Source organism: Montipora capricornis, chromosome 1 (genome assembly GCF_036669925.1).
Source record: "Montipora capricornis isolate CH-2021 chromosome 1, ASM3666992v2, whole genome shotgun sequence".
In the NCBI taxonomy this organism is placed as follows: Eukaryota; Metazoa; Cnidaria; class Anthozoa; order Scleractinia; family Acroporidae; genus Montipora; species Montipora capricornis.
Genome location: NC_090883.1, coordinates 39064083 through 39084082, shown reverse-complemented (window position 1 = coordinate 39084082; position 20000 = coordinate 39064083). Strand labels below are relative to the sequence as shown.

General features: G+C 38.6%; 1 protein-coding gene across 4 annotated transcripts in view; it reads left to right on the top strand.

Annotated features, from left to right (window-relative positions):
- Nucleotides 1-20000, top strand: part of LOC138042811 (sorting nexin-7-like) — a 37302-nt gene that overhangs the window by 13205 nt on the left and 4097 nt on the right. For all 4 annotated transcript variants that reach the window (XM_068888854.1, XM_068888847.1, XM_068888840.1 and 1 more), the window contains 12 exons: nt 1752-1816; nt 1932-1997; nt 2081-2171; nt 2498-2636; nt 5913-5962; nt 8782-8832; nt 8917-9033; nt 9714-9792; nt 9885-9946; nt 10060-10110; nt 10596-10664; nt 15794-15874. In XM_068888854.1, coding sequence (XP_068744955.1) covers nt 1752-1816; nt 1932-1997; nt 2081-2171; nt 2498-2636; nt 5913-5962; nt 8782-8832; nt 8917-9033; nt 9714-9792; nt 9885-9946; nt 10060-10110; nt 10596-10664; nt 15794-15874 — 921 coding nt within the window. The remainder of the gene's footprint in view (nt 1-1751; nt 1817-1931; nt 1998-2080; nt 2172-2497; nt 2637-5912; nt 5963-8781; nt 8833-8916; nt 9034-9713; nt 9793-9884; nt 9947-10059; nt 10111-10595; nt 10665-15793; nt 15875-20000) is intronic.

Genomic DNA, 20000 nt, shown 5'->3' with positions numbered 1-20000 from the left:
ATTACTTTGGTTTTGCATCTACTTCACTCAGTGATTGGTTCAAAGTTTTCGCGCCACTTTTTCAACCAATCAGAAGTGAAACCAAAACCAATTGTGGCTCACGCGTGCACATTTTCCCGCCTTTTGTGTCGGCTACGTGTAATTACTTCGAGTTTTGATTGGTTTACTGGATTGACTCCGTCCTTTTTGATTGGTTAAAGTAATTACTATGGTTTTGGTTTTACGACACTCATTTGAAAACGGCTCTATGTATGCACCATGATGAAATAACTCAATGAATGCTTTCCAACTTCTGCACCTCTAATGCTTGTTATAAGGAAGAAATTTATAGGCTTGAAAATATAACAAGGTAATTAGACTTTTGCAATCACTGGTCTGAGATGACATGGTTTCGAATCGTGAATCTCAACAGTTCACCATGGTGAACTGTCAGTGAGCTGAAAGATAAACAGTTCATTTCTTTAAACAAATGACTCACCATGGTGAACCGTGCCGCAATAGCAGGAAATGTTACGGGATTTTTTTTGATTTCACATTTACAAACTAGTTTAGATTACAACCTTGGGATAGGATGGTTCTTATGCCCGGAAACTCTTTCCCCCTTACATATCGAGCTAAAGTATCTGGTGAATTGCACAGTGAATTGTTGACAATCACTTCTGAATTTGCATACATAAGTCCATTTTAATTTAAGCATCCTGTAAATTCTTCTTGAGTTGGTACCAGCTCCATATCGGCACCACTCTATATATTATTAAATACACACCGAACCTCACAAGACGTCAGCGACCCCACCTCTCTAGCTTTATTCCCTTTGCTAACCGTTGTCACGCCTTCAGAAGCCAACATCAGTACTAGTGCAAGGAGGATCGCCCTTATTTTGCTCGATTCTCGTCTTGATAATAATTAAAGCCCCCGATGTCATGTGTATGCTACGTTAATCAAAGGACACAGTGTCAACTACTTTACATGGAAATGCGGTACACAGCGTATCGAAGATGTTCCTTTACACACCACATAGTATTTATAATTATTTGGCCTTCTAAAAACTCTCCAACACATATTCCTTGATTATCATCATCTTCAGGCCAACTGCCCGCCTTTTTAAATACAAAGCATGCGAAGAGACAATCCGTTTATCTTAGTAACAAGTTTACTTCTTTTCTAAAGAGACTTGATTTCTGATCTACAGATTTGCCGATTTTCTTGAAGCAAATACAATACTTGTCACATTTGTTGGAACACCCATCCCCGTTTCCCCATTCCTCCAATGTTGATTTCCACAACTACTAGTAGTCGCCCAAAAATTCTCACACAACATTGAATTGGGGGGAGGGAGATGTGGTATAAGCTACAATCTCTTGTAACACGATGATTCTGGACCATTCGCTAAGTGTTCCAACTAAATATGTCTAGTATTGTAGGTTCTAATACATGAAAGCAAGATTTGGTAGGCCGTATTTCAGTCTGGAAAATTTTAGTATTGGCTGTCAGCAGATTTATGTTATATGATATTCCAGTCTTATCAGAGCTTAATCCTCCTAAAATGGCGTGCTCAAGTAGTGCAGTGAATGACTCAGGTATTCTTACCGCAGATGACATTCCTGGAGCTTCGTTAGCTGGGCTAAATTCTTCTGAATACGGTGTATTATCATTATCTTCTAAGTCTTACCCCACTAAATTGCTTTCTACAAACTGTTGAAATAACGTTTAGAAGCAGAGTGTAACATTTTTATAATATTATTTTACAGGGTAAATCTGATAATTCTGGTGATGATTTAATGCTATCATGTGCTCTGTGTCATGAAAAAATGAGGTATTAACCATGTTATTTAAGTTACAGTAGTTGGATTAATACTACTCACTCATTTGGGTCTACAACATATTTGTTACAAGTCTGAAAAGCTTTTGTTTTATCCCAAAATTAACAGGGTTTCCGACCTTGCCTCACATTCCAAAGTTTGCTGCCCAAAGGAAACAAGCAAACACCCAACCACGTGAGCATGAAAAATGTTAATGTCAAATGCCAATTTCTGTATTGTCTTTGGTGAATTTGTATTAATTTTGTTGTTTGTTGTAGTCCAACAACTCCAAGCCCAGAACTTCTCCGTGTTACTGTAACATGTTCTGAAACTGATGAGAAAAATGCAACATTTAAAGTTGTTACAAAGGTACTATTCAGAACATATTTACAATGCTAGTGTTCAGTGGTATCATATTTGAAAATGTTATTGTACTAAGTAGTTATTGTTAACGGTACCATGGCCCCTTCCACGGTCCTTTCTCAGTTTCCAGCGTACCCTGTTTCCTCAAAGATGACTGTTATCAATCCTTCTTGCAGCCTTAATGATCAGAGTGTACTGCTCTGAGAGCTAATTCTAGATCTGTCACAATATAAGCACTATGCAGTTAGTGTTTGAAAAAGTGTTTCCCTTCTTTGTACCTGCTTGCAGATGTTTAATTGAATCTTGCTTATTTGTTCTTTGTCTTACAATAGACTACTCTTGAACACTACAAATTCTCTGACTATGAGGTTCATCGAAGTGAGGGTGACTTTGTTTGGCTCCAATCAGCATTAGAGGAGTCTTGTCCTGAAAGAATAATACCGCCATTGGTTCCGCATTCTTCGTTGCATGGTAAGGTACATTTATTTTAATGAAATCCATCCAAACATGTTGGTCGATGCATTGGCTGACATACACTGTAATTATAACCAACATGTCACCGACACACACCAATGCATTGACCGAAACACTACCTGTTAAGTACTGTTAAGCGAAAAAAGATAACTCACTCTTACCGGTACCTTCACTGTAAACAAAGCAACATCTTGAAAGCCTTGTTTTTTATGTCACTTGGTTAGATTAATTTTTTGTAGACGGTGTTGAGCAAGCTCATATTAGATGTTCATGCAGAAAAATCGTGGCGATTGATTGGGTTGAGTCAAGAAAACTTGGTGCATCAGTTCATTATTGATTTTAAATGGTATTCAAGGAAGAATCGCTGGTAATTTCTGTCATAGCTCGAAGGGTATATTGTAAAAGCACTAGCAACTGCAACAGAGCAGCTGTTACAGCAGATTTGTTTGTATGAAAATGTCACAGTGAAGAAATAGGGTTTGTTTAAAAGCATTGTGATGTCCAGTGCAATTAAATAATTTAAAAGTCAAGTCACGTAATGTTTGGTCATCCTTCAGACAAGTAGCGTTGCTTGACACATTCTACCTTTCAAGAATGCCTTTAGCCTGACCCACCATGACTTGGCTTGGATAAGTTCTGTCAGCAGAATTCCGAGCAGAATAAGCAATTTTACAAGCAGAATTTATCCAAGCCTGGCCATGACTTTTGAAATTCCCATCATTTTCATGGATTATATTATCATTTTGGCTTGCAGGTTCTTCATAAATTAGTTTCAGTACGAATTGATCCTAAATAATAAATTGACACTCAACAAGGTGCAATTTCACTATTTGTACATTGTAAATAGTGAATTGATGCACAACATTTCCTCATTATTTAGAAATATTAGATTTACATCCTTATGATATGTAAATAATCTTTCTAAGAGACAGCCTGGTTTATAAATAAACTGAAGTTGTTTGATGAATTATTTAATATATTAAATGGTATACATGTTTCGTATGATGTTCATATCAGGTTTACTATAAAGAAGTATTGATTTACATATCAATGAGTGAGCACTTGTTCATTATTTATAAATAAGTTTTTTGAACCTTCCCCATACTCGTTCAACGCTATCCAATGTTTTAGTATAATTATATGCTAAGGACTAATAGCCTTAGCTTTCACTGCCTATTACAAAGTCTACTATTTTTTTTTTTACTGTGATCTCAAAATGCAAGGAATGGCATCTTAGAAGTGCATGTCTGAAAAATTTTCCTGGGGGAGCACATCCCCACACCCCTTTGAGGCTTGCACCTGCGGCGCTCGTGTGCACAGCTATGCCGCTCCTAAAACCTCCCTTGTTTGAATTGACAGTGTTGGAATCTCTGCCTCAGTCAAGTGGGCAAAGCTCACTTTCATGGCCACTTACTTTGAAATATAAGCTGTCTACTTTCAAATTAATTGACAGCCGTGTATGCTCTGAAGCAAACACAAGGCTGACACGTACATTGTAGCCAACTCGTCGGTCAAGGCATGAGATGTACAAGTACATGTATTTTGATAGTAGGCATCATGTGACATGTCCACCGACAGTCACTAGGTGACAGTAAAATTGAAACAGTTGATCAACAGCGTAACATATCTCAACTTGAAATAAGGGAACCTCTTGGAGTCAAATCATCAAATATTGGACAGGTGTATGACAGATGTATCACAGTATTACATGTATAAGTTGTTGATGAAAATTTAGTATCAGCCTATCTTAACCCATTCACACCTCAAATGCCCTAGGACACCCTCCATTGATGGGTAAAATCGTCTAGCATTAGAGTAAAATCTATTAAGTGTCACTCGTGGGGGTCAGTGGGTTAATAATACATGGTTCAGGGTATGAGTTGAAGATAGTTTGTTTCTCTCTCAAATATATATGGGTTATTGACCAAGCATGAGGTCAAGATGGCTGGATATTGGCCAAGTTCTTTTTTTGCGTGTTTATGGACTGAGACTAAGTTGAGGTCCATAAACAAGGCCAATATCCAGCCATCTTGATCAAACAAGCTTGGTAAATAAAGGATTTATTATATGGGATAAAACACCAAAAAATGATCCGTGATCTTGCGGGACCAAGGGAGTAATCCCGAGCAGGCAATATAGCTCCATTTTGCCCACGCGGGTAGCCAATCACAGCACAGGATTTGGTTCATTTTGCCCGCTCACAGAGTTAGTCATAATAAAACACATTAACAATAATTTGAGTACTAAACTTGATGATGGATATAGAATACAAATAGCAAAGGACAGCCATATCCAAAACCCCCAAAAAGCTATGTTGTATAATTGAGATGGTGGTGATGAACTTTTTTACCATAGTACAAATGTAAGTATGAAAGTAACCTAAACCTGAGGTTAACTATCAATAGAGTTATTTAAGTAGAGTTACATGTATGACTTAGAGTTAGAGTTAACGACTTCCAAAATCCTGAATTCAAGATTTTGGAAACTTGTCCAAAATCTTGAATTCAGGATTTTGGAAACTTAACTCTAACTCTACGACATAACTCTATAAATTAAAATAACTCTGAGAATAGCTGTCCCCCCTAAACCCTAATTCCAGTGAATAAAAAATATGCTCCTTTTTTTTTTTCCTTTCTGGTCCTTTAAAGGTGTTTTATAGTAGAGGGTACATGTAAGTGGGAGATCTGTCGGGGTGCAGTATTTACAATGGCAAGCCTTAGGTGTGCCATTGTACAGCTGTAAATGCTGGACAGCTAGATCCCCATTATTTCAATTCTTTGACATGAAAATGTTAAATAAAGAAATCAAGAAAAGAATCTTATTTGAATATCATAGAATGGTCATTCTGTACATGCAGTTTTTATACAGAATACTGATTAGGTAAACTTATTTTAACAGAAATTACAAGGCATCATGAATTATTGATGTAAAAGGTAAAGTCTCTGCTTACGAGCCAGAAGGCCCATCAGGCCGCCGCTTATCTCCAGTTTCCATAGCATGACGCTACTAGGGGTATTACTGCTCCCCCCTGGATGGGATGCTAGTCCATTGCAGGGTTACCCCCAGCATTTCGCTGGTACCCATTCATACACCTGGGTGGAGAGAGGCATGGTGAGAGTAAAGTGTCTTGCCCAAGAACACAACATAATGTCCCCGGCCCGGACCCGGACCCGGACCCGGACCACTTGATCCAGAGTCGAGCACTCTGATGATGAGGCCACCACGTCTCCCACAAATTATTGATGATTTTGCCATTTCTGTGACCAATTTTAGGGAAAATGAGAGAAGTTCAGAGATTTTTGTCAAGGATTTCTGCTCACAAAGTAAGGAGAATATTTTTGTACAGAAAAACTGCTCTACAGCATACTTTGCTTTTTGCCCATTCCACGTTGGTCATTTGCTATAATTTTTTTTTCCACTGACTCTAAAAATTGATGTCTGAGGCCATAGAAAGAAAAAGAAGCCATAGAATTTCACCAAATTTGGCAGGTACAAAGTTTGATGAGTTACCTTGCAATTGCCATCTTTTCGTGTGATCTGTCTGTTATTGTGACGTCACAAATGATGTCTAAATTTGGTATGGATTTTGCATTTTAGAAAAGAAATGATAAAAAGTGCATATTAATGTTTCGCATGAGATTTTATGATTACCGGTGAAAACCCCATTTCAATCGGATAAAACGGCTTTAAAATATAGCAATCAAAGAATTCAAATTTCCCGCCTTAATGCCCATATATGGTCAAAATTAGGCTATTTACACGCCAAGAACATTTAACATATTGGTACGGGAGTTAAGCCTAAAATATATAAAATCAAATTTGTAGTTTTTGTGACTTTATATTTGTGGTGCTATGACGCGTTTTTCGTCACGAAAAACGTCATTGTGACGTCATAATGACGTTTTAATGAGTTTTAATGCGTCATAGCACCAAAAATATTAAATCAAAAAAACTACAAATTTGATTTTATATATTTTAGGCTTAACTCCTGTACCAATATGTTAAATGTTCTTTGCGTGTAAACAGCCCAATTTGACCATATATGGGCATTAAGGCGGGAAATTTGAATTCTCTGATTTTTCATAACTTTGCGCCGTCTTATCCGATTCAGATGGAGTTTTCTTTAAAAACATTCTTTCAGTATAGCAAAAATGCCTGTTATCTTTTTCAACACTGATTTTCAAATTTTTAAGGATATTACTAAAATTAGATGGCACTTATGACGTCACACTTTTTTAAAACGTCAAAATTACCTTACAATGGCTCAAACCTAAGGATTTTTTTTTTCTAATTAACATGTTGTAATATCTTCCTTCAATTTAAATATAAATTTTCTATCTGTGGGCCAAAACTTGAATTTTCAAACGAGTGGAAGAAATTCGTGAAATTTCTTCCACTGAAGCTTTACTAAAAACCATTTTAAAAACTTCTTTAGGGCAAGTCTCAACAGTTGTCCTTGCTTTTATCACACCTCTGGCTATTTTTACAGTGGACCAGACTCAAAACTGATGCATAGAGTTACTGGTATTTGTAAAGCGTGGTATAATAGCTCATAATATACCATGATGGCTAAGCCAATCAAAACTCCAACCAATGATCTATCGGTAGTTTATTATTATTATTATTATAGCAGTTAAAACGTCTTTATGCTATATACAGTTTTAAGTAGCATCAGGAGGCGCTGTCAGCATCGTAACCCATGGGCGATAAAGTGAATAAAAGTTAAACTAATTACAAAAAAGGGACGTAGTAAAACTTAAAAAAAAATGTCTTTCTCAAGTAAAAAGGACCTATTGCAGACTGAGTGCTCACGTTGCGACTTAAAACGTGCGAGCAATATTTAGAGTTCCTGAAAGGCACGCCTTTTGTATCTTTCTGAGCACATCTTTAGCTCTGTTTTCCACCAGCTTCTGTAGAGTAGCATCTAAGTCCTTGGACCATTTCCCCAAAATGTCTATGATGATGTTGTACTGGGCGATATTATATCCTGGGTGCCTCTGCTTCATCTCCCATCTGAGTGGCATGTACTTCATGGTCTTCTCTGACATGTTCTTGTCACGGTTGCTCACCCAGGGGCAGCTCATCTCCAGCGCTATTACTTGCTTGTGTTGGCTGTTGACAATCCTGGTGTCTACTCTATTCGCCTTCAGTTCTTGAAACTCCCCATAGACTGGGAAATCCCAGTACGACTGTACCTCCGCTGTTTCATATACAGGCAGCGGTTTGATGGGTGAATACCAAGGAGGCACAGTGTCTATCAAGCCCAGATCAAATAGGATCTCGAAGAACAGGACCTTTAAGACTGCGTCATGTCTTGCCACATACTTTGTTTGTGCAAGCGCAGGGCTAGTGGGTAAGATGTGAGCCATGCTCTCTGGCGTTGTACCACGTAACCTACACATTGGGTCGCTGCTCTGACTCGCGCATGTCTTGTGGAACGGGTACAATCTAGTGGGTAGAAGCCATTCATATAATTTGAATATACCCGCCACTGTATGTGTTGGGCATGTTCACCACTCGCTTAGCCACCAAAAGCATCGCTCAATGCTTATCTCCTCGTGACCTTCTCTTGCTGTTACCAACTTCCCTTGCAATTTTTGGGCCCCTACGTCCCCTTTCAGTCTTAATTCTCGCTCTTTCCTCAGGTGACTTTTAAGCTTTTCTTTTTGGCTATAACCTCTCCTTCCTTATGTGACGCGGGCTGGATCAGGGTATTGGAGCTTTAGTTGCAGGCCAAACTCCTCTGCATACTTCGCCACTTCCTTTGTCAGTGTCTGGTGTCCCACACTCTCCGCACGCTTTTCGAATTCACGCCCCATCTTCATCACCAGTTCTCTGTTCTGGAACAACTTGACTGCTGCTGTAACCTTGGTTTCTTTTATTCTTTCCTTTGCATATACATGTATTTTTAACACTTTTTAGCGTTTGCCACATTTCTATCATTTTTTAACTTGTTTCAACATCTTTATGCTAATTTGGAAAATTTAGAAGACTTGCTCACTTGAAAATGACCTCAGAGAGGTCAAAACGTCGTGACTTCTTAGAGCTAGTTTTTATTTTATTATCTTTATTATTATTATTATTATTATTATTATTATTATTAATTATTACTATTATTCAATCTGTTGTTTGTTTGTTACAGGTTTTGAAAAAGCACTATCTCCTATACTTGTTTTTAACTGGTGAGGGGCAGGTAAGACATGAAGCTGGCATGAAAATATTGCTTTATTGCATTCAGTGCTTTCTTGACACAACAGTAATGAAGGGTGATTTATAGGATGTGCAAAAAGCACGAGATGAACTTGAGAGGAAAAAGCAGAAAGACAAAGTCACAGAGCAGGAATGTTTAAGTCAAGATTGTTGTGATCAGAATGCCCCAGTTATCAAGTGTATGGTTAGTAACAAAGTACGGTTTTCTAGTTGCACCCAAGCATGACACTAGTAACATTGTCATTTTCCAAATTCAAGACAGAAAATCCAGTTACAATCTTGTTGCCAGCCCCCTGGTAAAGGCTACCTCTTAAAACATTATTTTAAAGTGGTATTGGACACAAGAATAACAACACATGCTCTAAAAAAAGTAATATAGTTAAGTGACCTTTCTACTTATACTTGACTTATTTGTACTGGATATTTTTCTGGTTCAGTGATTTATCTGTGCTGACCTTACTGCAATGGGCTTAAATAAACTTTTTCATTATCTATACATGGTAACATTGAAAACATACAGCTTATTGGGTCACCCATGTATAAAATGAAAGCATTGGGTAGGAAGCTGGTTGCTTGGAGTTGAGTTTCGGAACAATAGTTAGAAATCCTTTTGGTAGTCAAAGAGTGATTTGAACGGTCTGGGGCATCCACATGCATATCAAAATTAGACTATTGAAAAAAACTAATTCCTTCAGTTGTCTTCCTTTTGAAATACATAATAAAATTAATGGTGTCGCTCCAAATTGGTCTAATTGGAGGGGCTTTCAAGAAATAAATGCATGCCTGGTGAAGAAAAAGTTTCCAAGAACGTTTTCATCATGCCCTTTACTCTTTTTTGTACCTTTTGTTTGTTTTTGTCTGCAGAGATACTTAAAGCAGTTTGCAGAAAATCTTGATGGCTTGATTATTCATCTTCAGGAAAGTTTGAACAAGAACACTATAGGTGCTGCCTTCTTTGCCCTAGTTTGCAATTGTTTTGCAGTTGTACAGTACCATCTGATAACATTAATAGTTACTATGAAGTTCTCTCTTTAGATGGTTCTGGTGTTTGGTTCAAATCTTTGGCAGACTTCGAACCAGCTGATACATATTTAAAGGTATGTGGTTTACCTACTTGGACGAACTTTTGTATGTCAGGGTCAATTTATATCCCATCTGTGTGCTATTTCCACTCCCTGTTTTGATTCTGTACATTTTTTTCTCTCTACAGACAGCAGCAGAAGCCCTCAGCAAAATTTGTATAGAGTTAGAAAATAACCGAGTATGTTTTTAAAAGAAAGACTATATAAATAAACTTTAGTCTTGTAAATGACCAGCGAGACCAACCATTTGCAACAGTTTATAAGTACACACTGTATGGATCATTCCTTAGGTTTAGGAAATTGCAAACAATTTGTACATTTCCTTGTTTATTAATAAGTAAAGGTAAAGTCACTGCTCACGAGCCAGAAGGCCTATCAGGCCGGCGCTTATCTCCAGTTTCCTTAGAAGCGACTAGGAGTATTTCTACTCCCCCCTGGATGGGATGCTAGTCCATGGCAGGGTTACCCCCTAGCAGTTTGCAGGTATCCATTTATACTCCTGGGTGTTTTTAACTCTAACCCTAACCCTTCTTAAGAACACAACACAATGTCCCTGGCTAGGACCTGAACCTGGACCACTCGATCCAGAGTCGAGTGCACTATCCATGAGGCCACCACGCCTCCCACTTGTCTATTAATAGTTGCCCGTTGAATCAATTTTTAGGAAACATCAGAAGAGAAACTTATTGTGAATGATCTGAGGAGTGTTTACCACTATGTTGAAAGTGCAGAGGTATGAACACTTAAAAGTAATGTTCACCTTAAGTACTTTTTTCTTTAGATAGCAAGACGTTTGTTCCAATCTAGTCAATATTATAATAAAATCAAAGTGTATGTCTGTAAGCAAATACTATATTGAGACTCTAGTCATCCCCACAGCCCAAGAGTGAATTAGATGAGAGTGTTCTTATGGCATGGCTGAGCTCGGGACCAGCACAGTCACAAATGAGTCTATTTTTATAATACCTTTTCCTGCAAAAATTAGTTGTCTTGTCCCTGAAAAAACATGACATGCAGAGGTGTATCCAGGTTTTCAAATTGTGGAGTCCATTGCAAAATTTTGGGGGTCCAGCTAATTAACATTCAAGAATTAATATTTGATCTATGGCCTCTGACTTGCTGGTGCAGTACCCTTTCAGATTTCTAAATTGCACAAAAATAGCCTTATCCCTCCCCTCGAATATGTACTTAAAATAAAATGATAAATTTCTTTGAAACTGTTACGCCTGTTGATTCATCGATCAAAATATAATTATGGGCTGTCAAACCTCCATCGATCACATCTGAAAACGTCTCGAGGAATCCATATGTTGTAGGAACTGTTGGCTCCAGTTCATAAATGATCTAGATCTCCACAGCAAATAAAACAAAACTGAATCTGAATTTTTCGTAAAAGAGCATCATTTATTTTAGCAACACTTGAGGGTACAAAAGAGTAAACAAATATAAGCAAATCAATACACAGTTCATCATCGACCCGTGTCTTCGCTAACTCTGAAAAAGTTGCAAAACAGGTAAGTTTGCAAGACAAGAAACAAGACGATGACACATGCATTCCTGGAATTAATATCAACAGGGTCGCACGAAACAAACATTTAACATACTTTCGTCGTTGGATTCTCTGTCATTTCACTCACGATTAGCAAACCAATGCTTGAAATTCACTTGGAAAGCTTCAATTTCCTTGTGAAATATGCCATTCGCCTGTTTTTCCTGGAGTAAGTAAGTAAGTAAGTAAGTAAGTAAGTAAGTAAGTAAAGGGTTTAATAACAGCGTTTCCACAGAGTGGCTCTTCGTCTGTTACTAACTAATTACATGCTAAGATAAAAATTGCCTATTTAATATGTACAATAGCGAAACATTGTAATCTAGACTTAAAACTTAAACTAATTTAAAAATTTCTTAAGGCATGCGGTTGCACGATTTTTTAAGAATTTAAATAAATGCGAGGTAATGTTTTTTCCTGGAGTTTGTAATTTGCATAAACATTCGATTTGTTCTTCTGCGTCCAATTGGACCCTTTGTTCTATATTCTATGCGTCCAAAAGGAAAACGAGGGCGTCCCAGGAAACAAAGACACACTCTGGATACATCTGTGTGACATGACTTCTCCTGATTGGTTGAAGTGGTGGCCCTTTGTTGGTTTTTATGCGTAAAGTGTATCTAGAAATAAGTCCATTGTGAGCGTGCTAGGGCAAGACCCAAATTGATAGAGAAACCCCCTTCTCGAATTCACTCTTTCCTCAGCCCCATTTCACTCTTGCCATGTATTCCCTCCAGTCCATTTCAGCCATTTTCTTTTAGATGAATACTTGTTATTATGGTGGCCCACAAGATTGCAACATCATTACAAATTACTCACATCAAACATAAATCCATTGCGGCAAATTACAAATCATCCACGTCATTCATTTCAAACAGATCACAACAAAGTTAAATGGCTTACAGCAACTAAAAATGATTGCAGCAAATTCAAATTGCTCAGCAGTTAGACATTTTGTCTCTGACAATGCATTTCAAGCTAAGCTGAATTGCCAAACATGGCACAAAGCCAAGTGGTTTGCTGGAAAAACGTGTCATTCAACCATAACTTCTGCCCTTTTTCATAGCTCTAGGGAACCTCCACTCCAGCTTTTGAATACCGGTAACTTTCAACCTAAAAAAAATAATGTTTGCAATCAAATTAGCTCAACAATTTTCTCCAAAAAGGTGTTTGAATTGAAACAAATGAGCTTTAGAATCACTTACTTTCACTTTCAAATTTCCTGGACACCACCACCTTGAATAACAATTGTTAAGTTTCAGTTTCCCTCATTGTTTTCACACTAAGGGGTTTTGTTTTGAGACAATGGGGCACCCGTGACATGTCACAATTCAAGATGGCAGCACGGGGAAAATGTGAAAACCAAAAAAGGGTTTTTTTAATTCATTCATTTTAGTTACAAACACTTCCATTGAAAAAAGGTAAAACAATTTTGATTGTAAACATGATGTTCTGTGGTTTAATGTGTGGAACACATTAAGAGGATAGGGTTGTGCGATTCCAAAACATTTACTGTAGAGTTTTTGAAGAGAAATGGATCCTAATAGTTGTGTGATGAGACATGCACATTGACTGCAATGGCTCTTACATGTGAACCCAGGCCCAAACGACTACCAGCATGTCAATGGGTATTAATGAGCTTTAGAGGGCTTATGGATTTCCAATACACCTGAACTTGTGTAAAGGATAATTACTTTGGTTTGATTACCCTGTGATCTTTGCAAGATCAAAATTATTTGGAAGTGGTAAGAGAATGGGCAAGAGGGGTGGTGTCCTTCGAAAGCCAGGTCTGATATTGGAACTGAAAACAGGTTATTGGCTGCTGTACAGTGCCTCTTTATGAATGAGAGGGTCACATTCATGGCTTTTCTCCACATAATCAAAGAATAGAAGTATGGTGGATGCTGTATATGGAATTGCCTGGCCAATGCTCACAGTCATGTGGGTCAAAAAGTCCTTTGGAGCTTTCTATTGCTATACTCAATACCTTGAAACACGAAGAATGTTTTCTGCACTACATTGCTTTTCCTCTTGTTGCCAAAGTGTAAGTAGCCTAAAGAAGGGTGCTCCTCTGCATACAATCAAGAAAAGATGATGGAAAGAATTTGCTGTCTTTGAGTTTAAATCTTGTTGGTCCACCTGATTCTGTGTAATGCCTCAGATAGATGCTCAACTTATTGGATTTGAACCATGATGGAAGTGTCATTATTAGAATAACTGCAATGGTCATCATCACTCAGAGCACCAATGGTAACAACAAAATGTTAACTACGGCATGCTTCACTGGGGGTGATTCTACTGGTACTTTTCCCTCTTTGCTTTGAAGTCTATAGCCCTACTGTACCCTTGCCTAGTACAAAGAAAGAGAGACTAACTGATCTTGTTGTAATCCTTTCCCAGTTCTTCATGGTATGTGTTCAAACATGAAAAGTTCATTTCACTTGGGAGGAAAACTAGGTTTCTGGCTACCATAAAATAGCTCATAGGATTGAAGTTAATTTGGAAGGTCCTCCATTTTTCCTCAGCCTTGCTGAACAGCAACAAGCTGGTTTCTGTGCCTTGTATCCTAAAGTCCAATTTCCTGCCTCTTCATGTCTTTCAAACGTGCTGTTTGTTTTTCCACTCCAGCAACCCAATAGTCTGCTTGCAGGCAGTAGATGCAGTGCTCGAAATTAGCGGCTGTCATCCCAGATGACCAGAAAATTTACCGGGCAACTAGTTTTCAGTAAAATGAAAGGGTTGGTTGCCAGAAGAAAAAAACAACAGACAACCCAGCCAAAAACTGAAAATGTATGACATAAGCAGCATCCGGCTCACTTGACGGTTTTCTGTTGTCAATGGCTGATATTAGTGTGAACTTAACAATAATCATTTTACCACAGTTGAGCATTTCCAGTGTTTTGAATATCTCTGGAAAATTCACATAATTATGGCTGGCGATGGAAAATGTTAAACGTAACGGGGACATAGTTTTTCGGTGAGTTATTAACCCATTGACTCCCAGGGGTTCCCCATTGAAGAGTAAAATCGTCTGGTATTAGACAGAGTAAAATACTAAGTCTGGCCTAACCTTAACCCTAACCCTAACCCCTTTGGATGTCAATGGGTTAAACCCAGACTTCCACAAAAAAAAAACTAGAACTACATGTATGGGATACTCAAGTTTCAGCGCCTTGCAATTGCATCTCAAAACTATGTATGGGGCTTCCCAATGGGCAACCAAGCATTTATCAGGACAACCAACATTATGGGTAATTTGAAACAGGGACAACCTGGAATTTTTTATTTTATTTTGAGCGCTGTAGATGTTGTTGTCACCACGAAACAAATATCAGACACCACACTGGGAGAGCATGCGATAGGTCTCTGCAGGGTGACCTGGCCCAGACCAGGCCCACGCTCTTCCAATATGGTGTCTGATACGTGTTTCGTGGCAACAACAACATCTACTGTCTGCAAGGTTTAGGGTTAGGGTTTGCCAACCCAGGCTAGCAATCCAGTAAAATTTGCACTTCAGTTTCCTTGTTTTTTTTTTTTATTACCTTCCTTTTTTCCTGTCACCTTTCTTTTTCCATCTTTACCTTTGGGTTATTGCCATTCTTGGAACTTTAGGGTTAACTTAAGTTTGCTTGGCCCTGGTCCCACACTCACTTCACTTGATGTTCTTTCCAGGGATATTCCCAGAAAAAAGGAAAAAGCAGTTATATTGAACACAAAAACACTTCTTGGCTACACTGCAATGACCATATTGTTGTATGATGGGTGATTTGAATTTGCTGTGACTGGGCAATTTTTTTATCTGCTGTGAGCGACTTGAATTTGTTGTGATTGATTTGTAATAATAAATTTGCAATTTGTTTTTGATTAGTAATTTGCAATGATGTGACACTTGTGGGTCACCGTAAGTATTGACATTACATTCAGGCTAGCCTTTTTAACGTTACCACACTTGATTTTTAGTGCTGCAGACAGGGTCCTTCTTAAGAACTAATCAATAAAAACTGTAACCAGGGAATTGCTTCGTGCAGCATTCCTTTAGCCCTGTGTCGAAGTCTCATCAAGGATATACATATTGCACCAGGAAGACTTGGCCCCAGGACACCATAAAAGAAACTATCCCTACCTTGCAATAACCACACCAGACATTCTCTCAGCATGGCACCAAGTACAGTGTACCCTCCCCTTTCAATGGGTAATCCACAAAGTCAGTTGGGTTAGGGATAGCCTTACCATTTTGTTCCTTTTAAATATGATTCACATTGACAAGTGTGTTGGCACTTGCTGTACATGCTGTATGAAATCATAAACTTTACTTTTAGGGTCTTCTCGGCAGAGTGCAGACAGCAGTAGCTAGGTTTTTGCACTGGGAAGAGGAAGTCAGAGCTTATGAGCAAATGAAGGTTGGTGCTATTTTTGGTAAGCAATTTTCTTGAAACTGTCAACTTTTTGTTGCCTGACAGTTAGCCGTTAGTCAGTCAACAGGTGGCTTCAAGGCAGTTGAATAATATTATTGATCTTCTTCATTTCTTTACACAATGAGATACAATGATTTGCTATTAGTCTCTCCCCCACGGGGCTTTTCAGGACTAATTTTACAATACTTTTGTGGGGGACTTAAGCCAGACTGCTTGTTACGCAGTTTACAATTAATTTTTATGGAAGTGAAAGATGCCCCCGTCCAGCTTAGGTTAGACCACAACACCGGGGACTACGTCCCCTACTCTTATCAAACAGTGAGTGGGTTATTTAACGTCCCATACTATTTAATTTCCAACAAGGGTTATGAGACGGGACCTTCGGTTTACAGTCCTTATCCGAGAAGACTTGAAAGTCTAACCGTTTGCAGATGTAATCACAAACGCAGCACATTCTCCTCAGTTATTTTAAGACCGTGAGTGTTGGTCCGGCCGGAGTCGAACTCACGACCTCCCGCATGACAGCCCGATGCTCAACCAACTGAGCCACCGGTGCGCGGTGCTCCTCTTTGTGTCACTCCAAGATACCTGGGTTTTTTCTAGTATAGCAACGTTTATACAGTAGTTAAAACTTTTTGTAGGAGATGCGTGACACTTAAAATGAATAAACAAGTAGAATGATATAAAAGGAAATGTCAAAAAGTGTCAGCAGTTTTTAAAAAAATAATCACAGGCGTTTCGGGTGTAGAACCCTTCTTCAGTGTGCAGAAAACCATTGAAGTACGCAATCAGAAAGAAGTCCGCGGATGAATGGTGGTGCGCACGCATGCATTAAGTCATTTTAAAATAAAGTTGAAGTTATTGATGTTAAGTCCATCAGGCTGCACAGTTCCCAACTGGAAAATCAACTTTATCTCACATTGCTTCCATTGGAGATTAGTGCAGTGGCATAACTGTAAACCCAGAAATACTGTTGCCCACCTGAAATGTTGGAGGGTTGTTCGGTATATACTTCGGAAGTGTTCGCTAAAACAACTCCTGAGATTCCGTCCCGGTCTCACCGAAATAAAGAGTGGTAGGACATCGGTTACAGGATATGCAGTATACAAGATTACTGGTCTGGCAGGTAAAATGGCCGTGGATGGAAAAGGAGCATAGACGACATCGTATCTCTGTTTCAGGACTGACTTACGCACAGGTGTGGCAACCTGGATGTTGACAGGCACGCGTGCCACTCTGATCAGTATGTGCGTGGTCAGTTGAGTGTACAAGTAAGTTTCTTAGGTTGTGATCCTGTTTGTATGCTGCGACAGGTGGTTGCAAGAAGATATGACAGGTCAGCTGGTCATTTGATAGAATACGGAATTTCTGAAATAGAAAATGCTTGATTTGCTTGTTGGAAAGGTGGTTTGTGAAAACAAAAGGTACTCGGTCAAAGGCGCTGACTCTCAGCTCAGTTGGGCATATGGCATCAGGACGGTTGATAGTTCTCACCCTCCGTAGATCATTTTCAAGAGAAGCACAAGGATAACCACGTAGGGAAAAGAATGTTAGCATCTCATCAGATCTCCTCACAATGTCATCATTGTTAGAGTAGAGTCAACGAAGGCGAACAACCCTGGTCGACCCATTGTGTCTGCTTTTAGTTGCCCTACTGAAAACATTTCAGCTTACCTTGATGAAGTCCTAGCTTCTTTTGTCAAGAATCTTCCTACTTACGTTGAAGACACTAACCACACGCTTCACATATTTGAATCTTTCAGATTCGACACTACTGATCCTGGACATCATTTTCTGTTCACCATGGACGTCAAATCCCTTTACACAGTAATTGTTATTCCTAACGATTGTGCATTACAAGCATTAACTTAATAATAATAATAATAATATAATAATAATAATAATATTATTATTATTATTATTATTATTATTATTATTATTATTACTGGTAATAAGAATAAGAATAATGTAATTCTTAAAAACGCATAATACAAAACGTCTCCATACGTTTTACATAAAATAAAACTATATACACTCAAGCAGCATGATAATGATAAAATAATCATAATTTTATACATAAGTTCAGATTCACTTTTTAAATGAAAAAGTAATAAGATTGGATTTAAAAATATCTACAGAGTTTGCTGTGTTAAGATCTGGTGGCAAAGTGTTCCATAATTCAGGTCCGGCCACAGAAAATGCTCCATCTCCATAGGTTTTCGAGTTCAAGCGAGGGACTGCTAGTACCATGATCCTTTTCCTTTGGAATGTAAGCTGTGAGAGGTGGTATAGTCTGAGACAAGATCAGACAGGTACTTTGAAGCTAAATCATTTTTTACTTTGTAAATGAGTGGTTAGGGTTAGGGTTAGCCTAACCGTGAACTAGCATTTCAGCTTGAGGTTGATTGAGATAGTTCCTAATCTTGCCGATGTTACTTAGTGCCCTAAAAGAAGCTTTGCAGATGTTCACAAGACTCACAAGACTCGCTTAACTGGTACTTACCTTGAATTCCAAAACTTGACCCACTAACAAGTGGTAACCAGTGACCTACATGTACCACACTGTGTACAATTGGTTCACATCTTGTCTTTTAATCTTAAGAACCCTAACCATTAAGATGTAGTGGCATAATGTACAACCTGCTAATTGATCAAATGCTTGGATTGTAAAAGAGGAAAGCAAAATCTTAGTGCTACTTGGGTGGATGTGAGGACAGCCTATGGTAGCATGAATCACAAGTGGCTGACGGAAATGTTCTCCTAGCATACATTTTCCAATTGGTTACATGATGTTATCCGAAACCTGTGCTCTAGTTAGTATACAAAAGTTATAGTTGTGACAAAGAATGGTAGTGAATCATCGTAAACTATCAGGTTCACCAGAGGTCTAACACGATGACAACCCCCTTTGTCCCAAGCTATTCACTCTATGCTTCAGCCCGTAGCTTGGAGAACAGACCTACCAGTATTTATATACACAATGTAAAGGTCTTTTTGGAGTCTGAAGGAAAGTTATAAATTTTGATGAAGGACATAAGCAGTGTACCGTATGAAAGATATTGGTCTTGAATGGAAATCCAAGATCTGTAGTATCCTCCTGTTTAAAAGAGAGTTAATGATGAAGGACTCACAGGGGTTTAAATTAGATGGCTTAACAGTCATTGCAGCCCTTGAAGAAGGAAAATGTTGCAAGTATATGGGTGTAAAAATGTCCATCGGGATGAGAAACTGGTATTAGAATCTGCAATAGTCTACCTTCAATAATCTTGTCTGTGATCTGGTCAAGTCCACTCTCAGATTAAAAAATGGTTGACACATCAAACCAGTTTGCCCTGCAGGTACCTACATATCTGATGTGGTCTTAAATGCTGGCTCCTGCATAGGAGAATTGATAAAGAGGGACATAAGATCATAATGGAGGATGAAGGTAACCATCCACAAGCCTTATGTGCCTATCAACTCAAAACTTCAATCCTGACCTTACAATTGGCTTGGTAAGATAGTTTGAGGAGCATGCAGCAGAGATTGGTCACCAATCAGCAGTGGCAGCAGAGTCCCAGAAGTTTGATTGTCCAACCCCATCGCTAGTGAGGGACAACAAGCAGCAAGATAAGATGTAAAAGACCTGCTGGAAATCCTCTCAGGAGAATGAGCTTCTGGACATCACGAAAAACAAACACTGATGATGGCATGGCTGACCAAGTGGACAGTGTGCCCTGCTGGCATCCAAGAGCAAACAACTAATAACCAAAAGTTTACCATTAAAGGAAGACAGGCTTGACCACTGGGCTAGACATAGTGTGCCAATGTGTGTGAAGGATGCAGAGACGGTGCCCCATATTCCATATCTTGGCAGGTTGCATTGCTTTAGCACAAAGTAAAATTAATACCCCGGTACTTGCAAGGCACAACGGAGTGGTTAAAATTCCCTTTTTTGAGATCAAGGGAGTACTATACCACCATGGTACTCCCTTGTGCAACCAAGGGCATTGTACAATAATTAATAAGCAATACCTTACTGGGAAATACAGCTTTATGCAGAGAACACAACAAGTAAGAGTCAATAGGATCAATGCAAGGGTTGTCAGCAAAGAAGCAAGGAACGTTCAGT